The sequence below is a fragment of the Schistosoma mansoni genome, chromosome W (assembly GCF_000237925.1).
Source record: "Schistosoma mansoni strain Puerto Rico chromosome W, complete genome".
Lineage (NCBI taxonomy): Eukaryota > Metazoa > Platyhelminthes > Trematoda > Strigeidida > Schistosomatidae > Schistosoma > Schistosoma mansoni.
This window is the reverse complement of record NC_031502.1, coordinates 30,857,101-30,881,411: the sequence shown is the minus strand read 5'-3', so window position 1 is coordinate 30,881,411 and position 24,311 is coordinate 30,857,101. Positions and strand designations below refer to the sequence as shown.

Below are 24,311 nucleotides of genomic sequence, written 5' to 3'. Positions count from 1 at the left end.
TCAGTAATCTCCACCAGATGAATAGAACAAAACTCCAGTTGGGGACGAGGCGCCTCGGCCTATGCACTTAAGAACGGTCAGAAACACAACTATTTTGGTCTCTGAAAATTAGGCCTATTCTAGCACATCTGCCTCATGACTAAAACAAGGGTATGCTGCGAGAATCCCCCACTACAAGTGTGATTTCATAAACATTTTGTAAAGCTGATAAACCGTCACTAAGATCCCTCCGGTACAACAATTTTCACGTCGAATGATAGATAGCTGATAGATGAACTGTCTGTAATTCATAGACATGGTCAAGGACAACTAAGGCAGATTATTCGCTAGCAGGTTACGGATTGGCTCGTGTGGCAGTTGTTTCACTCCGTTTCTCTAAACTATCAGTACCAGTACATTTCCTCAGTAACGTCATCCTCGTTCTATACGGTCATCGAGGTGACCTTGAGTCTAGATACCACGAAAGGGTAGCCCAAGTCTTGTTACGACCGTGAGGTTTGACCTCGACATAAACTGGATTATCCGATTGTCGTCCAACTAAAGTAAACCGCGTCCATTTCCATGGGTTACTAACACTAGTGATCTACAATCTAAAGTCTGAAATGACTAACAGATGAAAAATAAGATCCAAAAGTTTGTATCAGCGGCCTTCTTACAGGTACCGGTAGTTTTTATGTCATTGCTAGTTGTAATTCAGAAGTCTTTGCGAATAATTATTCTGAGTAATGCCATTGCATCTATTGCATTGTTTCGTAAATCGTAGCAATCACCTATTCTCGTTACTGCACTATTGATAGAATTTATGCCCAATGATCAGCAATTCGTCTATCGATCCAGTTAACTCAAATCTTCCCCTTACTTACATACATCTGTACCACTTGTGGAGGAGCATGAGCTGACCACCAGCACTCTCCATTCGAATCTGTCCTGGGTAGTCTTTTCCAGCTGTTATTCATCCTTTTCACATGTGTTTCTATTTCCCCACGTAATGTGTTATTTAGACTTCCACTTTGCCGCTTCCCTTCCCCATTCCAAGTTAGGGCTTGCCTCGTGATGCAGGTTGGTGATTTCTGCATTGTATGTCCTATCCATCTTCAGCATTTTATCCCGATTTCCTCCTCAGCTAGAACCTGATAGTTTGTTCTCTCCCATAAAACTCTGTTGTTGCTGGTATTTAGCCAACTGTTATTGAGTATCTTGCATAGACAACTATTTATAAATACCTGTATCTTTTGGATGATGGTTCTAGTAGTTCTCCATGTTTCAGCTCCGTACAGTAGGACTGTCTTGATGTTCGTATTGGAGATTCTGACTTCAATATTAGTTGATAGTTGCTTTGAGTCCCACATGTTCTTCAACTGTAGGAGTGCCGCCCTTGCTTTGCCAATCCTCACCTTTACATCTGCATCGGATCTTCTTTGTTCATCGATGATGCTGACTAGGTACGTGAGAGTTCCCACATGATCCAGAGCTTCTCCATCAAGCGTGGTTGGGTTGGTGTTCTCTGTGTTGTATTTGAGGATCTTAGTTTCTACCTTGTGTATGTTGAGGCCTACTGATGCAGAGGCTGCTGCTACACTAGATTTCTTCATCTGCATTTGTTCGTGCGTGTGGGAGAGAAGGGCTACGTCATTTGCGATGTCCAAATCGTCTAATTGATTCTGAGATGTCAATTGTATTCCTTGCTTCTCCTCAGACGTCGAAGTCTTTACAATCCAGTCAATCACCAGAAGAAAGAGGAAGGGGGAGAGTAGATAGCCTTGTCTGACTCCGGTCCTTAATGGAAATGCATCTGTGAGCTGTCCATCATCCACAACTTTGCAGTGTATTCCGTCGTATGAGTTCTGGATAATGTTGACGATCTTCTCAGGAACTCCATAGTGTCGAAGAAGTTTCCATAATGTTCTCCTATTCATACTGTCAAACACTTCATAGTTGACGAACTTGATGTATGGTGACGAGTTCCACACAGCTGACTGCTCGGCGATGATTCGTTTGCCGTCTGCTGAGTCATTTATTTGACTCATCAACACTCTGTTGAAAACTTTTCCTGATACTGATAGTAGTGTGATGTCTTTGTGGTTCTCACATTTGATCAGACCTGCTTTCTTCCCCTTATACTATCTTATTAGGCACGTATTATATGCATCTTTGCATTTTGATTTCAACACAGGGAAACAATAAGATATATGACTGCAACACTTGGCATTTCATTTACGTGGGGTAAAATAGGGGGAGTTCTAGGATTGTTTCTTCAACAAGCCCACTTTCCCCACATTTTCGTGTTGATAAGGCACTGTTCTACTTCTTGTTGCTCCTTGTGAATGTGAAAGTCAGGCATTCAATCGCCAGCTACTTAACTGTTTCGATAACCTTCCAGTTTTAATCCGAAACCTGGGTAAAAGACCTTGCTGAACCTTTTATTTAGATCTTTCAAGATTACGTTTACTATGATATTCGTGTCTTTTGAAACAACCAAATCTGTTTCAATAGAGCGATCCTTCAAGCATGGAAGCCTACTTCCAAAGGTATCTTGTCCCATTCATGTGAGTTAGAATAGTAGTCTGCAAAAGCAAACAGATCTCAAAGATCACTGGTTCTGTAGGTCTTGATCATTGGAATCAATCTCATTAGTTTTACAGGACATGCTATAGCTGGAGTTTCTTGGTCAGGCATTTGCATGCCGTAGTACGCATCTTTCTCAACGACCAGTCAGCTTAGGTCGTAACCTCTCTAGGAGTCAATTGTCTTCCAAACTTCGTGATCTGGTGCAGATGCATGGCCAAGCATCTACAGCTAGATATGTCCGTTAAACCAATTACGTTAGCATCAAAAATAGAAATCTTAGAGAACTACTTCTTTTCTGGTTTCATTTACCACAACGTGCCGTTTTGGAACGTGTCGATGTCCCTTCATCTTCGTCAGTAAAGAGAGCCTTGATGAAGCTCTGGTTTTATCGAGACCACTATTTGCCAATCACAGTGGATTTTCCCAAAACAGAGATGTTATTCCATCCATTACCAATATTCTCTTCATGATATAAGAATAAAGCTTCTTTAGACTTCTCTACGAATCTCGGACCTGTTGTTTCTCGTAAGTTGATCTATCTTCATTTATCAGCTCTTTTTTCACCTTTTTAATCCTACATTAAGTGTGTCCGGACATTTCAGAGCCTGTAGATACGAATCTACGAAAGTATTTGGCAGGGACTATCAACTTGGAAAACCTTGTATAGGTAGACTACCTTTCCATTCACGAAGGTGCTCATACAGACAAACAGAAAGAAGCTCACGCGTTTCAAATTAAAAGCATAAACGGCTTATACATGAACGCCTCGTGTTTACCAAATAAAATGGACAAGCTACGTGAACTCAGCAACGCTAATAATGCTCATCTGGTAGGAATATCTGAAACTTGGATATCATCTCAGTTTACGGATCAGGAGCTAGCAATACCTGGGATGTCCTTGTTTCATAACCACAGAAAAACAAGAATGGGGATGGAGTAGCCTTATACATACGATCGTGCCTGGAGATACACCAACTTCACAACCAAGAGTTTCTCAACCTTGATGAATCCGTATGGTGCTCAGTAAGATTGTTCGCCAGCCCGAGGTGTCTAGTTGAGGTCATCTACAAGAAGCCAACTGTTGACATCGGGTACGACAATCGTATGCTGGAACGATTAATCCTCTCTATGTGTCTCCGATTTTCTCATATCCTGATTCTGAGTGACTTCAGTCCTCCTAGAGTCAACTTCGCGGAACATTGGAGGTGACAACTCTACTGAAGCTCGGTTCTTCAAACCCATTGAGGATCTGGGATTATTCGAAAATGTGAGGTCGGCAACTTGTTGGAGAAAAAGTCAGACGCCGTCGCGCTTAGACTGGGTATTTACAAATGAAGAATACTTAGTCGACAACCTCTCAATTCTGGCTCTCCTGGGGAAAATGATCACGCCTCAAACGGTTCTCAAAAGCTACAAGCAACCTTCAATCATCAAGAACCGCACTTTTCGTTTGCTAAGCCGCAAAAGGCACTGTTGGGCTGAATACAAACGAACTGATAACAACGGCGCGCAATACAAACATATAAGGAACATATGCACAAAGGCAATGAAAGAAGACAGGTTTCATTACCAGATCAAGCTTACCGATAAATGTGGCTGTAATCCGGAAAGCTTATTCCGTTACGCAGCTTCTCTTTAACAAGCCAAAACTTGAGTTTACAAACCGCTAGGTCCTAATGGTCCAACTAATAACGACGAGGATGCCACTAGCCTTTTGGCTGGACATGACTCTCGGACATTTGAACCGACCCACATTAACTGCACTGATGAAAGCTACATCTGCAACTGCACAGGACTCTCCGAAGTGAACCTGAGCGCTGACCTAATGTTCCGTAAACTGCAGCACATTAGAAAAGACACTTCTCCTGGTTCGGATATGGTTCATTCTGCTATACTGAGGGAAGCAGCTTCAATCCTGGCAACACCGCATGGCGTGATGTTCTCATACTAGTTAAGTCAAGGCAGACTACTGGAAACCTGGAAGCTAGCTCACATCACACTAATTTTCAAAGGAGGTCAATACAGAGAACACTCAAGCTAACGACCGGTGGCCCTTCTCTCTATACCTTCAAAAATTATGGAAACCGTGATATGCGATGGTATGTACGACTACTTATCATCCTCAAAGTTCTTCTCACCTCAACAGCATGGTTTCAGAAAGGGTCATCCTAGTATGACCAACCTGCTGACTGCGGTGGATAGATGGACAAGTATCCTTGATCGCAAGGGGAAGGTTGACGTCATCTACCTGGACTTCTCAAAAGCTTTTGATAGGGTCAACCATATGTGTCTTATCAAGAAGCTTAGACGATTGGGTATAAAACCCCCTTTGATTGATTGGCTCTCTTCATATTTAGAAAACCGACACTTTAAGGTCAGGGTTAACTTCACTCTCTCTCAGGCTATGGAATGTCCTAGTGGGGTCCCCCAGGGCTCAATACTAGGACCTTTTCCATCCCTGATTTATCTAAACGATCTTCCACAACAAGTATCGTCTGACTTATTGCTTTTTGCTGATGATGTGAAACTTTGGAGAGAGATACGTAACCAAAAGGATATACTAGCACTTCAGGAGGATGTGACCCGACTTCAAAGTTGGGCAGACGACAACGGACTTACCTTCAACACTTCAAAGTGCAAAGTAGTCCATCTGCGACATGTCGCAGACTATAGTTACAACTTAAGAAACTCCTATCTAGAAGTTTCCCAAGTCGAAAACGATTAAGGAGTGTTGTTACCCGATGACCTGAAGTCGTACGCTAACTATGACAAAAACGCCTTTCAAGCAAACCTTGCATTGGTAACATTGAAGCGCATTTTTGGCCAGTTTGACGGTAGAACTTTCCACATAATCTTCAACAGTTTTATTCGTCCCCATTTAGAGTACGGAAACGTAACATTTCCTCCCTTACTCCAAAAGGGTAAGGACACTCTGCAACGTATACAACGTCGAGCCACGAAATGGTTTCGGGGACTCAAATTCAAACCTTATGAAGAGCGCCTCTAACCACTTAACCTTTACCCGTTAGAGTATAGGCGTCTTAGAGGTGACCTTCTTATGGCATACAGTATCCTTAAAACTTCTGATCATCCCCTTAAACATCTTCTTAAGTTTAGTCATAACACTAACCTAAGAGGTAACACCCAGAAATTGGAGACCCAACATAGCAGAACAGACTGCAGGCACAACTTCTACTCCGTTAGAGTTGTCAAGTGCTGGAATTCGCTGCCGACTGAGCTAGTCCAGGCGACCTCCCAGGAGTCCTTTAAGAAGAAACTTGACTTATTCTTAAGGACTAAGGATAACATATTATTATGATTTACCAAATTCTTTTTTTCCTCTGTTATCGTTCATATACCTAGGTTCCTGCCTGGAGGTATTGGTGATCCACTGCTACTAGACACGGAAGCCCGTTAAGCGAAAGCTTCTTCTATTCCGTCCTCAACCATTAGAACCATTTGAGTACAACGAGGCTCTGAGAGCGCTTTTTTGTATACTGCGTTACAATGCGGTCGGTGTCTGCTTCACAAGTCATATTTTGTAAGCGTTCTAGATATTGTGAGTGCTATTCTGTCCTTGTCTTCATTTATTTTGAATTTTATTTGTAGTATACTTCCGCTAATATTTTTAACCACGAGTTATTTTATACATATATGGTCGCGAAATTTTTCTATTACTCAACCTAATCTCCCTATTTGGAGGGATATTTTGGGGGAAAATCCCAAAGTGTGCCATTCCCTCAAAGTCTTCTATTGAGGCTTCCCCAAAATAGGCAGGCTGGAAATTCTTGACGTACGACAAATTAACGGATGACCTTCAGGTTAATCAAACAAAAATAACTCATTTTCAGTTTTCGTTTAAGATCTCCAAAATATAAGAAAGTCACTGTCGCAGACGATCAGATGTCTGATCGTTTATAATATGTATTATTGACTCATACTTAAACTTATTAACACTAAATATCGATAACCTAATCTACCGACCTTGGGAAAATGTGACACAAACCATAAAATCTCCACAGGCAAATTCTTATGACCGCTGAATGTCCCTATACTCGAGAGATTGAGGATTCAGACTATATATCATACTTCTGCTATCATTGTAGACCCTAATTCTTAGTTCTTAATCTATCAAATCTCAACTGCCCTGAAATTCCGAAACTCTAGCTCCTTACCTTTAAACCCCTAAACCACAACAGCTAACTCTAGTACTCAATCTTGACACCTACAATCTAAACATATTGACTCTAAGAGTTCATTTTGCAAGGAGACGCTTTTCAATCTGCCGTATGTAATGAAAACCATGAGTTCTAGCAGCAATCAATTTGCGTGCATTGGTTATCCTAACATTTATTGGTCCCTCAAGTTCATTAGCACAGTATTCTTATCAAAATCATACGTATAAACAGTCATTCCTACTTGTAAATCAAAAAATTTACACCGTTTAATTTCTGTCGTCAATATCATGCCTCCTACTTTTAACAATTTTAGTGTCATTAGTGCTTTTTATGTGTCAGGTTCGACATGTTTTATTCGTTAATGCCCAATTATAACTCAGCATTCCTATTCCCTTCATACTACACGAACCAGAGAGATGTATTAGTCCCTATTTTTACTCAGATGTAGATGAATTCACGTTAAGGTGGTCAAAGGCTCACGGTAAGTGATACATGACTTACTCAGTAGACGTCGATTTTTAATTTTCAGTCGATAATTATCCTACATACAGGTACCTCTGGAGATAGGTCACTAAATTTTAATAACTTGCTGAGAGCTCCTAGTTGAGTATATTTTTTTTGTAATTGAATTATCCCTAAGAACTATAATATCAATATAAGTGGTCAAGGTTCGGAACTGGTTATACTGAAATGTTTTTCACCTTACGTAATATTAGGATTTTTTCGTCCCATTACTTATGTCAGAGTATATGCTCATCCCTCTTAACATATCTTAGGTCAGTAGTTTACTCTTTTTAAATTCGTGCTCTAAACTTAATGCCGTTTCGGTTGTACATCACTTATTGGGCTTCGTCCTCGGATCTTGGTGCACTTTGAATTTAGAAGCTGGCTAGTATCATTACTTCCGATTGTCACTCAAGCTAAGTACAGGAACTCGCGCTTACTTGTTGAGTTACTATGAAATTTTCAGATTGGTTTTCTTAGTCATTGTCGGACTCACAATGGTACAGTTATCCTGTCGAAACTATCGTTTCTCTGTAACCGTATTTCTATAGTCTTTCAGATTGTTTAGCAAAGCTTTATCTAATATTTGGAACGTTCATTGATATCATTAAATCCTTAATAACTACTATCTAACATTTCAGCAAAAAGTTACTAGGTGCATTAATCACTCCCTTATTTTGTCGTTGGAATGGAGGTGCGTTGTGCTAGCTCACATATCCTTCATTGTTAGAAAGAAAAAATAAAAAGTGTGATCGAATTCTTCTCTACCTCACTGGATGAAGAAGAGCTAATCGATGGGGAAAGTAAACCCGATGAATTGTACACTCTCTGTGATGATCCTATGCAAGTACCCATCAAACTCATCGATGAACAGCTAAGGTTCGTAGACCTTGCAACAGTTCAAGACCTTTTTGTTGACAATTCAGGATTTCTTGTTGTTGGTGCCATTGGTTTACAGGTAACCAGAAATATTTTAATTTTCTCTCGCGAATTTAGGGTTCAGGTAAATCGTCTGTGTTAAATATTTTGGCGAATTGCATTTCTGACGGTTGTGGAGTTTTTGATGCTCCTTTCAGTATTCAAACTCTCAAAGACGTGGTGGCTAACAGCCCATGTACTGGTGGTATTAACCTATATATTACACAAGATCGTGTAATTCTTCTGGATGCTCAAGTAACTTTTCTGTTTAAATTGAACGTATGGGCTGTGATCTGTATTTGTGTTTTCGTTGTTTGACGTAGTCGCTTTACGTTATTGCATTTTTATATCTACTGTTTAGTGGCTAACTAACCAAAATAAGACGCTAATGCAAAAATAGTGGTTGTTTTCTGTCAAGCTAAATATCTCAGTGGTTCAAATATTTGTTCATGCAGGGTTTTTGTACTAAATCGCACTACTCATATTTCCTGTTGTACACCCATGTATTTTCAGTAATTGACGCATTTACCACTCTATAGCTGGGAGTGATAAATTTATTTACTTGATTTTTTTAACGCACAAGTGTTGGTACAAATAGATACCAAAAACAAATGTGCAGCACACTGATAAGGAAATAAAATCGTTAGGAAATGTATTCTCCTCCTTCCTATGATAATAAGATAAAATATCAAATTTTTATGATACATATGTTATAATCTACTCATTATATTATTTAAAGATTGTTATTCTTAACTGTATTTCCTTTATAACATTCCGTTTTGTTAGCCTCTTCTTTCATTCGCACTCACCAACTATCACACTCACTTGGTTGCTACTGGTAATATAACGTCTTCGTCATCGAGTGCTCATCCAGGACTTTCATCTCTTATAGGTCCTGGTAATTGGAACATGGATATTTGGGCTGAAATGGCTTCTATGCAGGTCAGTTAAATTTATATAAATCAACATATATATAACTGTTGACTTGTAAAACAATTTACTTATCGAAAAGGACTCTTGCCAAATAAATGTTCCACAATTTGAGATGAAGAGGATTTGTAGCTCAGGTGGATGATTTGGGTGGAGTTTTTTTCTCTGAGTTGGATGGTTTGGTCCTGGAGTTCTCATCGTTATTCTGAACGACATCATCAGCGCGAAATTCAGGTAGAAGTGAAGTGTTCGAATTTATCCATATATGACTCAGCTTGGCCTATAGACCTCAAGATCGAGCTCCACGACCAAACCATCCAGCTCAGAGAACAGAATCACCAAAAAGTTCGATAATTTAGCGGCTGCCTGTGAATACTTGTTCTTTCGTGCATTTCATTTTCATAGAACGGTTATCATCTTAAAGTTTTTATTCGTTAGTAAACTAACGTCCCCACAGAATACTTAAAATTAGAGAATATTTGGGCAAGTAGTCGTTGTAAGTAAACTTCTCTTTAAGTTGTTCACTTATAAATCCACAAATTTTATTTTACATTGTACGGTTTATTAAGGCATATATATATATAAACTATGGTTAATTTGTTCGGTGTTAAAAGTTGAGAGCAGTATATTTCTCATCAATTGTCTTAATTGCTAAACAGCCGTATAAAATAGAATAGATGTCATGTCCTAGATATTTTGATGATATTATTAATAGTAATCATGGTAATAATAAAAATGTTATGTAAATTAAGAAAGATGAATGTGCAGTTAAGAAGGGGATTGGTAAAGATGTGCATGAACGGAGCAGTGGGCGAACGTTTATTGCATATACTGATAATATTAATCGAATTGCGTATGGGATGAGCCTATTTCGGGTATGACCTATAAAGCTAGCTACACAGGAGCAATCGGAGTGCTACTCACAAGTTGTTGCACCGATCATTAATAACTTATCCTTGGTTTGCTGCATCATTATAGGGTTGATTGACGTAATATGTTATTCAGTGGCATTAGACTTCATTTTAGTAGATCTATTCAGTTGATGTGTTAGAATGTCATTAATCTAACTTTTTTTCTAAATATATTCATTTGCACAAAATACCCTATCTTTCGTAGAGGAGTAAAATTAACAATACCGTGCTGTTGTCGTATTTCTCTTTACATTTGAAACTAATTGATAGATATGCATTATTATAGGTATGTAAATGTTCTCGTTGATTGACTGTTTATTTATACACAAGCAGTGTGTCATATAGTCAACAATAATATCTAAATGCATTTAGTTCTCAGTATAAATGCCCGTTTTTCATTTTCTCCAGTAAAACTCCGAGCACTTTCCGACTAAAAACGCCGTCATTACATCAGGATACTGCCTTGAAGTTCGTATGTAAAATGGTAAAAGTTTCTTATTTGTCATTTAAGACTTTATTGACGTGAGGATATAATATCTTCTCTTAGACATGATACATCATTCAATGAATCCAATATTTCATAACACAAAACAGTCTTCTGTTTTCCCCTGGTATGGCCGAGGGTGGGGAGAGTCCGCTCTCCCTCTCGAAATGCTCTCACATGGCCACGCGTATATAGCCTCTGCCAGGGAAGTCCTACTCACTGCCTTCTCGTGGCGGGGGTGTTGTTTACGAAATTGAGAGGACGAAAAGCGAATGTCTGGCGTTTTAACTGGGTTGGTGAATATAGAGGATCCACGTAGGGTAGTTGGAAAGCCCTGATTCCAAACCAGTGGTGCATATGGGCTCCAGGATCCTGAGGGAACAAATGGCGTATGAATCAATTGTTGGTCACCGGCTACCATGGGACTGCCTCTCCTCACGATGCTCCACTACCTTGTGGATCAGACCTTCAGGTCAAAGGCTCCGGGTGTGGCCCCCTAAGAAAACCACCAGCTTCAGTTTGGGCACCTGGGCAGTATCACAGCCCTCTCACAAATCAAATGCGATTTGTGCGGCGCATATGTATCTGGTGCTTCCTTGTACCAATATTTATGTGTTTAAATAAATAAAGTAATAAATTATAATGAATTAGGTATACATTAGCTCAATTTAGCTTGATAAACATTAGCTTTGTTATATCATCATTAATTTAATGAGTGTTTCTTATGACAAAATGTATTATATTCACCTTTATAAAATTTATTCTGTTTATCGACATACTTGTGTGTACATTATGTACGTGAAGCATGTTACCGCTATATGATTAATTCGTAGTCTTGCACTATCATATGAGTAAATCAATGCGCTACCAAGTTTAAATGATGTGATTATTATATTTTTCGTTTGATGTATTTTTGTTTTAAATTCTAGATTGTCGCCTTTTTAATAAATGTATGCCATGTTGTACTTGTTGTTAGTGATAATTTAACTACTGCCTCAACTCAGTTACACCGGTTAATCGATAGAGCAATAGGTCTTAAACCAACTGTCTTTACACCGAATGCCATGCCAATCCATACCTTACGTGGTCGTCAACATTCTGATGTACAGAAAAAGTCATCAGATAATACTAAGAATTGTACAGATATAAAAAATTTGACAACTAGTGTACAAGGTTTACAAATTTCTAATTTAAATAAAACTAATCCATCGATTATCAACAAAGATAATAAAAGTTTGGAAGTTGAAGATGTTGACATTTCATCTTTGTCTGAACAGCAACAATTTATTGGGAATTATTCCACATCAAATAACATTCTTGGACAATATCTTCATTCTGCTGAAGCTGAGTCTAAAGATGTTTCAAATGCAATTAATCGACTGATAAGTAAGTTAATGTGTATACACATTTTGTAATTTATTCTTGTTTGTGCAATGATAAACTATATATTTAAATAAATTATACTGACTATTACGACTGCTAAATCAATTTGAAAAAAATAAATATTAGTTATTACTGATGTTGACAAATTGATAATTTACTTGCGAAAACGATTCCCAAATCCTGATACAATATACTTTAAGTTGAAATCTCTAATCAGTCCTAACTAAGAATATATAAATATGATAGAAACTTGAAGTTATGGTGAACTGTCATCTGATTTTACAACTTCAAGTGGTGTCCGACAAGGCTGCCCACTCTCTCCATTTTTGTTTAACTTCATCATAGACCTACTGCTGGAAATAACGTTCTCGTCAAGTGAATTTTCGGGCATTGACCTCCTCCCGACTGTTGCTGCTACCTTGACGTGGTGGTCGGGCTTGCCTATCGTGATGAATCAACCGAGCTATACTAGCTGGAACAATCGTTCCTCAAGGTCCTACCATACCAGGCAGGTCGTTTGAAGAGCGGTGAGACTAAAAGCAGCAAACCCAAGGTCCGAAGGCGAAGTCGTACTGCTGACTGTACAGAGGTGTGACAGCAGTAAGGTGTTTCCTTCAGACAACCAGCATGACAGCGATGCTGCCTTCTCACAAGGAAGGGTGGGGTTAGAAAAGGTCGACCCTAAAAATGCACACCTCGTCTTATCCCACGGATATCCGTCTCCGGCGGTAAGGTCCTTTGAAGAACGGAGCTAACACAAAAACTACCCACAAAAAGGTCGTGTGTGACCGACCTCAAGCAGTTGTCCCTTGGGCACTGCAGTCACGCTCTCAGGTCATTAAGACCACTTCTAACCGAATTTCCTTTTCAGGTATCTCTAGAAGAACCCTTCCGCAGTGTGGGCAACCGGGAAGTGATAACTACCCTTATACCTCTAACAGCACTCAAGACCACTGTATTCATAATCAATCTCCTTCTTCAATTCCTACTATTCCTTCTACCTTGAACTTCAACACTAAACTTCCTCTCTCGGTTTCCTCCTCAAGTGTCACCATGGCCAACGATTCTAGTGCGCGAAACACTGTCCCAGGTCTACTAAAACCTCGCTCCAAACTACACATTGGAGCCTTCAACGTACGTACCCTATGCCAAATCGGTCAACAGGCCTCCTTAGCTAAAACCCTAGAATCTCGTGCCATTGATGTATGCTGTGTCTCCGAAACACGCATACAGGATCCCAGTGTGGTCATTCACTTGATCTCACCTCGCCAAAATGGACAGCCAACGAAATACACCCTCCGTGTATCTGGCGACCCGTTGGCTAGTTCTCGCGGACTTGCAGGTGTAGGCATAGCATTAAGTACAAGGGCAGAACAGACACTACTAGAATGGATCCCCGTTGACAGTCGCCTGTGTGCTATCCGGCTAAATGGCTCCGTAAGAACTCGGAAGGATAGGGACACACGTCGTTGCCTTTTCGTCGTTTCTGCCTACGCTCCCACTGACTGCAGCCATGATGAAGTGAAAGATGACTTTTACAGAAAGCTCTCTAAGCTTCTTCAGAAAGCTAAGCGCTCAGACATAGTAGTCGTAGCGGGTGACTTTAATGCCCAGGTAGGCAGCTTAAATCAAACAGAAAGACATTTAGGTGGGTGTTTTAGTATTCCGGCTCAACGAACCGATAATGGTGATCGTCTGTTGCAACTATGCTCAGACAATCGTTTATTTTTAGCAAGCACTAATTTTAAGCATAAGGAGAGACATCGTCTAACATGGCGACCACCTACACCAGACCAACGATGGACTCAAATAGACCATATTGTCATCAGTCATTGTTGGAGAGGCTCAGTAGAAGATTGTCGCTCGTATTGGAATACTTGTTTAGACTCTGATCACGCTTTAATACGAGCACGCATTTGTCTGCGCCTCAATGGACGCAGGAAAACTACGCTAGGAAGACCCATTAGGATTGAACTGGAGGATGAGAAAGCCAAATGTAAATCCCAGGAGCAACTAAGTTCACATCTAGGCAGTTCTGGGAACGAGACTAACCCAGATGCTACTTGGAAAGACATACGAACAGCTGTGGAAACAGCAGTAACATCTATTAGTCATTTAAACCATAGGGCTCCAAAAAACCAGTGGATTTCCTCTAAGTCTATTTCACTGATCGATTCGCGTAAACTCATCCCATCAGGCTCTGAACATGACGAAGAGCGTAAACAAATTAGATCTAGGTTAACTAAAAGTCTAAGGAACGATCGTGAGCAGTGGTGGGCAACGAAAGCAAAAGAGATGGAAAAGGCAGCGACTGTAGGCAACACCAGGCAACTATTCAGACTAATAAAAGAAACCGGAATTAAGAAGTCAAGTGTAAGTGAGACAATCTCGGAAAAAGACGGAACCCTTATCTGCTCTCAACCCAAACGTTTAGAACGATGGGCGGAACACTTTAAGGAGCAGTTTAGCTGGCCTTCAGCTACTGCACAACTACCCACTATTCCCAGACAGTCTGAATGGAACATTGAAGTAGGCCCCCCGACCCTACTTGAAGTTCAAAAGGCTATAAGTAATCTGAAACGAGGAAGAGCAGCTGGTCCAGATGGATTGGCTCCAGAGGTCTTTAAATATGGTGGTCCAATTTTAGCGATTAGGTTGACTAATATTCTGGCTAAAATCTGGGAGACAGACGTAATCCCATCCGACTGGTCACAATCACTGATTGTCCCAATATACAAAAAGGAGTCAAAATCATCCTGTGATAACCATAGAGGGATTAGTCTGACTTACATAGCATCTAAAATACTAGCCTCAATAATTATCAGGCGCCTAACTAAGACTCGTGAACTGCAAACACGAGAAAATCAGGCTGGCTTCAGACCTGGTCGTGGCTGTATCGACCACATATTCACCATTCGTCAAGTTTTAGAGCACAGACACGCTTATCGGCGTCCGACAATGATAGTTTTTCTTGACTTGAAAGCAGCATTTGACTCTGTAGACCGAGAGGTTCTGTGGCAGTGTCTGTCATTGAAAGGTGTGCCTGAGAAGTACATAAACCTTGTGAAGGCTCTTTACTCGAACACTACCAGTTGAGTGAGAGCTTATGGCGAATTGTCATATGATTTTACAACCTCAAGTGGTGTCCGTCAGGGTTGTCCACTATCCCCATTTTTGTTTAACTTCATTATAGACCTGTTGCTGGAAATAACACTCTCTGCGACTGAATTTTCAGGAATTGATCTCCTACCAGGAGATATACTTATCGATTTAGAATACACAGATGATATAGTCCTGTTTGGTGAGGACGCTGACAAAATGCAGAGTCTTCTGTTGGAACTCAGTAATAATGCCAGAATGTTTGGGATGCGTTTCTCCCCATCCAAGTGTAAATTGTTACTCCAGGACTGGCCTGCGTCAACACTTGAACTAAGGATAGGGAGTGAAGTAGTCGAACGCGTGAACAACTTCACTTATCTTGGAAGTCTGATCAGTCCTAATGGGTTGGTGTCTGACGAAACCTCAGCACGGATTCAAAAAGCTCGTTTGGCTTTTGCCAACTTACGTCACCTATGGCGAAGACGAGATATCCGTCTATCAATTAAGGGACGAGTATACTGCTCAGCAGTTCGCTCTGTTCTACTTTACGGCTGTGAAGCATGGCCATTAAGAGTAGAAGATACTCGTAGGTTACTAGTATTTGACCACAGATGCCTTAGAAATATTGCTCGCATCTGCTGGGATAATCGGGTAAGTAATAGCGAGGTTAGACGCAGGGTATTAGGGAATGATGGTAAATCAGTTGATGAGGTGATGAATTTTCATCGACTGAGATGGTTGGGCCACGTGTTACGTATGCCTGAACACCGATTACCACGACGCTCTATGATGACTAGTATTGGGGATGGTTGGAAGAGAGTTAGGGGCGGCCAAACCAAAACATGTCATCAGTGCTTGAAGTCACTAACTTCTAGTCTGAGCCATGTTGGCAGATGCAGACTACCTAGTTGGGGTCCGCGTGACTATCGTAACCAATGGTTGGAGACTCTAGGTGACATGGCTCAGAATCGATCACAATGGCGTAGGTGTATACACTCTTTATCTTCCCTTAAACCTTGAGATTAAAATTGCTTCATAACTTTCTTCCTTCCTATACTATATCCTTATATACAACCTATAATTTATATACTATCACCACCACTAAATTAACTACTATGAATCCGGTGTTGATCTTGTTGTGCTAACGAGGTATGGCAACTTGGACCGATGCATATATGTGCCTGGTCCTACGTTGTAACTGACTGACTGACTGACCTACCAGGAGATACACTTATCGATTTAGAATACACAGATGATATAGTCCTGTTTGGTGAAGACGCTGATAAAATGCAGAGTGTTTTGGTAGCACTGAGTAACAATGCAAGGATGTTTGGAATGCGTTTCTCTCCCTCTAAATATAAATTGTTTCTCCAGGACTGGCCTGCGTCAACACCTGAACTAAGGATAGGGAGTGAAGTAGTCGAACGCGTGGACAACTTCACTTATCTTGGAAGTCTGATCAGTCCTAATGGGTTGGTGTCTGACAAAATTTCAGCACGGATTCAGAAAAAAATATGACATATATGATTTCGTCGAAAAGAAACATTTTCTTCACTGAATTCTCTTTATTCTTATTCAAGGACACAATCAATGGGTTATTTTAGTGATTTTATTTGTTTATAAAACTTTAATTTTTTGAGAGAAATTTTAAAATAACATTCATGAAATTTTGATTACCTTAATCGAAAAATTTTATCATTCATAAAAATCAGTCTGGTTTCAAAGATGTTTGCTTGATTTTAATTCTATCATTTGTGTAAGACCTGTCAAGATCTTTCATTTACATCAACTCATTTGTAATCATATTAATCTACTTTCCCTTGATGTATTTCTTTTTTTTGAACAGATTTAACTGATTATTCAGCATCCTTAATTCATGTATATAATCAGGCTCCAGCAGCTGCATTTCTTGACCCGGTTGTATGTGAAAAATTAGATAGGTATAGAAATAAAATACTACCATTTATGTACCCAGAGTATAGAAGGTTAGTATCACTTGTTACTGTTGGTCCAAGAATTTTATCCTCTCACCTTCAGTCACGAAATCGTGATCAGCCTACAACTGCACGTCAAAACTCTGCACAAAATGATACTCGTACTGAAATAAATCGAAACACTACTGACGTAAAACTAACTAAAAACAGTTCAGAAAATCGTTTAGTTACTGACAATTTTGTCGCGCAAGATTATTCAGGTTTTCTTGATACTCAGGAAAATTCTGTCCTACCTACTCCATCAGGACTTTCCGAACCGTCATCAGCTTCATCAGACAAAGGACTTGCATCATCACAAAAGCCTTCAAATATCAGCGCAGAAACATTGATTTCAGTGCAACTTGATAATCAGTCAAAATCTAGTAAGTTTATACTTCGTGTTCTTTCTGATTAATAGTTTTCAGTTTTTATTAAACTACATATGTTTGTAGTTTTCTTTCAACCCAAATTTACTATAGAAGTTTAATAAAGTTCTTGTCCAGAGATTTATAGACGCGATAGAATTTAAATCAAGGGAGTAATTTTTATTATTATGAATAATGCTACACAAAATGTTATAGGGGACCTATTAGTCACCGGGTACCATGGGACCCTCATCTTTTAACGTTCCTCCACTGCCATGTGGGTCGGACCTCCAGGTCAAAGGCTCGGTGGATGGTCCTCTTAGAAAAGCCACCAGCTTCGGTTCGGGGAACCAGGCAGTATCCCGACCGTCACAAATTTGTGTACTGCAGATGTATTTGAGTTCCCCTTTGTGCTAATGTTTATGTGTTTAAATAATAAATAATAATCTTATATGGTGTTTGATGGTCCCTAGGTAAATATTCTTATCTAATACACTCGATGTTGATACCCTTATTTTTAACAGCGGTGGTTTAGATGATAAAACATCCAGCCTTCAACAAGCAGATCAGAGGTCCGAACATAGTTCTATCTACTTCGCTTTCGACAACCGACTAATATCACTAACCTCTACACAAACAGTGTGATTTAAAGTTGTATACCCGAATGTGTGTTTGTTGAACGAGTTAAATTAGACTTCTTACACAGTGGTTAATGACCATATTTACTTTAAAACAAAAGTGTGATTATACTCATTTCAAGAAATTAGCACGAACAATTTGGTTTAACATTCATTCATATAGTAGGAAGCATTTCAGAACAAAACAATCGGTAGCAAGATTAATTTTAGATAGAAATTACAAAGGGTTTATATATCACTTATACATAACCGTCGATCATCCGTTTGCATCTTGTGGTGTGTTCTGCAATCCAAACTGTTTTCTCGTCTGATCATCAAGTGTTCTTCCTACATCATGCTTTTGATGTATTGAAACTCTTCTCACAGTCTGGCGATTGTGATAACTTCGACGACACGTCCCGTTACATATTACTTACAAGCAACCTTGAGTGTAGCGTCCACCATATACGAGTCTTTTAGAAAAAATCTTACACTAGTACTTAAAAAGGTTTCATTATTATGTAAGACTCTTTTTCAAAACTTATCATCAGTATTTAAAGTAGGATAACTGTTTAATGCAAACAAACTTCTCATGGGCTTCGATTGATATTGATCAACATATTAAATTTCCCTAGAAATCTGTCTTAATTAGTACACATGGAACTAATTCGCGGAATTTTTTGACGACTGTAATAAAATGTAATGATAAGTGAGGCCAGTTGACCATTAAGGAACAACGTTGCCAGTTACGGTTTTAAAAAATGCATCTAAACCATCTCAAAAATATTTACTTTAAGAATGACAACTTACACTCTCAATCTTTATTCACCATAGAGAAATAATACAGTTGGAAGTTGTTACCCTACTAATATTGTCTTTAACATCAAAACAAATTAATAATAGTTGTTCAACATCAATGAATTTAATAGTAAATCTGGGTTATACGCAATTTCTAATATAGTTTCTCATTCCAAAGTAGAGAGGTGGATTATGGTAGTTTGGTTTTCATGTTTAAACCACCAGTCTGTAGGTTGGAATCCCACTCCGTCCATTTTGAATTGATGAACCGAGTGGCAGTATTACAAGCTCTAATATCTAGTCCATTTTAAAGCCAAATATGCAAATCGATACTCAGTAAATGAGATACATTCATAGTAAGTTCACTATCAAATATAATACGAAAACCTTCCGTATTTTATAATTTATCCATGTTCTTAAAAGACAGTCTGATTTGTTGGCAGGCGTTGTTTGTAATATAACATTTCAGTTTAAAACTAAAATCTAGCAGGAAATCCTATTTAATAGGAAAAATGTCTGTAGTTTCATCTTCGTCTAGAAACACCATTTTTGATAACCTCATTTTCACATATTAATAATTAGCTTGATAATGGATCATGAATTTGACAGACATCAACATAGAACCGGACACACTTATTCGTTGGCCCAATTGAACATACCAGATTAGTTTGACGGGATGAAAATAGCAATAAAGACCAATTGGTCACTGTCTGATTATATATATATATATATATATATATATATATATATATATATCCAAGGGGCACTCATTGATTATGGTAGAAATCAACGGACTAGACTCTAAATCGCATTTATTGCCTATTAGAGATGGAGTCCAAACATTCTGATAAATTATTCTTGGTCTAACCCTTTAATTAAATAACTCATAGGTTCATTTCGCAATTAAAGCATAATTATTTTTACCAAAGATTTAGGTTTTTACTTAGAACGTATAACAGATACTGACGCCTTTATTGCCGCGTGGTAACATGTTCATCGTTTTTCATTAGAAACTCTACATTTCAATTAAAAAAAATCAAGTAAGATTTATGTTTATTATTATTTTACATTCTCAAGATCCAACCCACTGTTTAACTTCAATAAATACAATTCAAGAAAAATCAAAGCCTTTTCCTGGTGAAAAATCTGATGGGTTAGTTTATCTCGGATTAATTTATATAATTTTAATCATTTGGGCGTTTTTTCCCTATATGCTGAATAAGAAACATTTATTGCTAGTTGTTTAATATTCTCGTTGTTTTGTCTAACACTAACGGTATAAAAATAATTATCACCTTATAGAAGCGATCTTTATTGAGATCTTATGACTGATAACATACTACAGTCATGTGATTGATAGATTATGGACTAAATTATGTAACCATTACTACATAGGTTTTTCTTTCTAGTCATCAATTGATGGTTTTTCATCGAGTTACTGTTACAATATATCATAAGATCCTTTTTGTTGGAAAATCAGCCTTATCCTCACCAAATAACTAAGGAGGATGATTCAAAGCAGTAATAGTATGTTCTAGAAATGTACCGAACTTCAATACCGTACGTTTTTTCAGATTCTGACCCTAAATGCCATTAGTTCGTTTCCCTCTTTTAATATGTTATTTTGTGACGTTTCCCAAAGACATTTTTATGTCGTGTATAGACATTTGAGTTGTGTGTTTGCTGTTGTTCGTGCTTTTGGATGCTTGCGGAATATGCCTTTCCTTCATCTGCGCTGAGTCTTCTCTCTCTGGTTAGCAGGACTTGGAGAGTCAGCTCGTCCTCTCGAATTGCTCTCACATGGCCACGTGCATACAACCACTGACAAGGAAGTCCTACTCACTACCTTCTCGCAGCATTACTATTGTTTACGAAATTGAGAAGACGAAAAGCGAATGTCTGGCGTTTTAACTGGGTTGGTGAATATAAAGGATCCACGTAGGGTAGTTGGAAAACCTTGATTCTAAACCAGTAGTGCACATGGGCTCCAGGATCCTAAGGAAGCAAATGGCGTATGAACCTATGGTTGGTCACCGGCTATCATGGGACTGCGTTTCCTTACGTTGTTCCACTGCCTTATGGATCAAATCTTTAGGTCAAAGGCTCGGAATGTGACCTCCGAAGAAAATCACCTGTTTCGGTTTGGGAACCCGAGCAGTATCCCAGCCTTCATACAAATAGAATGGTTTATATGGCGCATATATATTTGGTGCCTCCTCTTACCAATGTTTATATGTTTAAATAAATAAATAAACGTTTTAAACTGATTTAACTAATTATCTTGTATGTAGCTGAACAGCAAGCGAATATGTGCAATATGTTCATTGTATTCTGCAAATCTCGCTTTTGCTTTGTTTAATTTTTTTCACATTTCACAATTTTTGTAGGTTCATTCCCTTGGATAACAGTAACAATAATGGTAATAATTGTGTTAGAAAATTTGGCTTATCGGAATCAGAGATAGTATCGCAGTGTTGCAATGTTTTGTACAATGTAGAAGATGAACTCAATTCTATTTTAAAACACACTAACTTATCCACTGGTGTTGACCATCACAAGAAGATTGTAGAAAAACGATCGGGAATATTACCGGTCGAAGGTCAGCTGCTCGATAATGATTTATTACATATACCTGGTATTAATGGTGAAAAGTTGAATGCTAGTCTTGTTCAAATGTATCATGATGTACAAACTACCAGGTGTAACTTTTTCGATGTTCAAAAGCGGTTAGATCAACCAAGATTATTCTTGATACCAGAAGTTGACGATGAAGGTTAGTTGTTAGGTTAATATACTAAAAATAACCATTTTCGAAATGGAAACATGTACGATGTAATATGTATATATATATATATGCTATGTCTCAGCATCTTGAGTACTGGGTTTACAAATCCGGAGCTGATTTTAGCTATTTCAAATCGAACATTGACGACTGAATATCACTTTGATTGCTGCGATAACTGGGCTACAGATATATATCCCTATTCTGTAAAATTGTTACACCTTTTTATAGATTTCCAAGCTCTAATCCAAATTAAATATCATGAATTATTTGTTTGTTACTTAAATGCTTGATGCCAACATCCTATCATCTTTCTAGGTTCCTCAGATACTCGTAGACTTGAGCCCCTAAGAGTAGAGAAAAGGGGCGAAGTAAGGATAGAAACTTTACTTCTAGATTAATTTGTGTAGAGAACAAAGTTATTTATAGGTTTATGGGTAGCGTTGATCTTTCAGGATCTTCCGGTGATACATTAAAGTTATTAGCGAAGCAAGTAATTATTCAGTCGAATCTCGACATATCCTTAGCTTTTCTAGAGTTTCCATTCGATGTTGATTGGACGAAATACTTTTAGCTTTTTTTTCTGGCTTTTGGGGACTTTCTTAGTGAATTTTGGACTACTCAACAGTTTATGGAAAATTTTAATAGTTAAAGAAGTTGATTTGATTTGTGTAGATGATAGCCTTTCACAACCCTAACTTTGTCTACACATACTTTAATCCGTTTCGGGTAATGCACCGCAGTCATTAAAAGAAATAGAATTGATAATGAGTTATCCATTATCGATGTATTAGTTTAGTTTTGAATATCCATCATTAACGAAATCGATGTGGGTTTTATGTTGTTTAAGTTTGGCTAAATAAAGTATTTTAACTATCGTACGATTCGAGTATGTGCAAATAGGACTCTTTAATTTTTCTTGATTTCTCCATTTGCCCACATTTTAGGACATTCACCATTAGGGTGTCCAACATACCTGACATCAGCCCGTATTTTACAAGAAGCTGTTTTCTCTACACCTCGACAACATATGATGCCTAATTTCACGGAGAAGAAATGGTAGGTTTTATTTTCCCTTACCCTATAAAACGTACTTTTTATTTAGGATAACATATGTTCATAAAATGTGGGATGCTGTAATACATTCTCCTTTGCTACTCGATTATCATTCTGTTCGGATGAATCAGATATAAATGTAACTTTTAAAAGGCTGTTTAGTATTATATTTCACCACAGTAATTTATTTTTACATGAAATACAATTACACTTTTTTTAATGTCTTCCTACTTTGAGTATCCTCCTGGTTGGTCTCAAGTTTCAATGGTTCACAACGACTGAATCTTTCAGGTTGCTTGTAAAAATGAGTGTTTTCTTCATCTAAAGTTTTCTAAATAACATTTACTTTTATCATACGCGACCGAGGTTACCTAGTGAGCATAACTTGAAACTGTTTGATTTTGGATTTGAATCATATCATTTCTAGATTCGATTACGAACGAGTTGGTAACCGTGTTGAACCATTTGACCAAATGAGTCAACTCTGTGTGGAAAACCAAAATCCTAAACAATGCGGAAGCAGAAAATACAATGGACAGCTTGGATGCAGCTAAATGATTTGGACTTCACAAATGACCTAGCCCTTCTATCCCATACACACGAACAAATGCAGATGAAGAAATCTAGTGTAGCAGCAGCCTCTGCATCAGCGGGCCTCAACATACACAAGGTAGAAACTAAGATCCTCAAATACAACACAGAGAACACCAACCCAACCACGCTTGATGGAGAAGCTCTGGATCATGTGGGAACTCTCACGTACCTAGTCAGCATCATCGATGAACAAAGAAGATCCGATGCAGATGTAAAGGTGAGGATTGGCAAAGCAAGGGCGGCACTCCTACAGTTGAAGAACATGTGGGACTCAAAGCAACTATCAACTAATATTGAAGTCAGAATCTCCAATACGAACATCAAGACAGTCCTACTGTACGGAGCTGAAACGTGGAGAACTACTAGAACCATCATCCAAAAGATACAGGTATTTATAAATAGTTGTCTATGCAAGATACTCAATAACAGTTGGCTAAATACCATCAACAACAGAGTTTTATGGGAGAGAACAAACTATCAGGTTCTAGCTGAGGAGGAAATCGGGATAAAATGCTGAAGATGGATAGGACATACAATGCAGAAATCACCAACCTGCATCACGAGACAAGCCTTACCTTTCAATCCTGCAGTGATATCGAATGGAAGATGACCAAAAATACAGTGTGTTGGGAATCGGGAGCAGACATTAAAAGTATGAATAGCAACTGGGGAGGATTGGACAGGGCCGAGTTGAATGGAGAATGCTGGTGGGCGGCCTTCACTCCGACGAGGGTCCACAAGCGTGAGTAAACAATGGCTTGTTACCAATAAAACGGTACTATTATTATGGTAGATTTGAGAAATACTTAAAAATCTCGATTCGTGAGGCGTCGGTAGCGTTTGTTTGCGTTGATATATGATTGGAAGAATGGTCCACTAATCTAACAGCTAGTAGCTCTGAAAGGTCAATGACTTTTGACAATTGAAACGGTAACTATTATCGCAAAATATAAGTCATCACAATTAAGCTTAGTGAACGCAAAAACTTGAATTAATTGGTATGAACAGTGAAGCGTAACTGAGGTGGTTTGTCGTCCCGGACCGATATTATTCTGGTTATGGTACTATGCACCGCACCTATATCCACTAGAAAATTCATACTATAATTACTGTCTCTAACGTAAAATAAGTGACTATTTATGGATCCCTCC

General features: G+C 38.6%; 1 protein-coding gene across 1 annotated transcript; it reads left to right on the top strand.

The window, feature by feature from the left end:
* Positions 1-7,938: 7,938 nt before the first annotated feature.
* Smp_058400 (hypothetical protein) lies at positions 7,939-22,783 on the top strand (the record flags this gene model as incomplete). The annotated part of the gene is made up of 10 exons (XM_018789347.1): positions 7,939-7,944; positions 7,981-8,208; positions 8,247-8,423; positions 8,955-9,110; positions 11,423-11,879; positions 16,822-17,331; positions 19,806-19,881; positions 21,116-21,501; positions 22,458-22,569; positions 22,616-22,783. 10 exons carry the CDS (start codon positions 7,939-7,941, stop codon positions 22,701-22,703), a joined length of 2,196 nt encoding a protein of 731 aa, XP_018654799.1. The 3' UTR covers positions 22,704-22,783.
* Between the last annotated feature and the right edge of the window lie 1,528 nt (positions 22,784-24,311).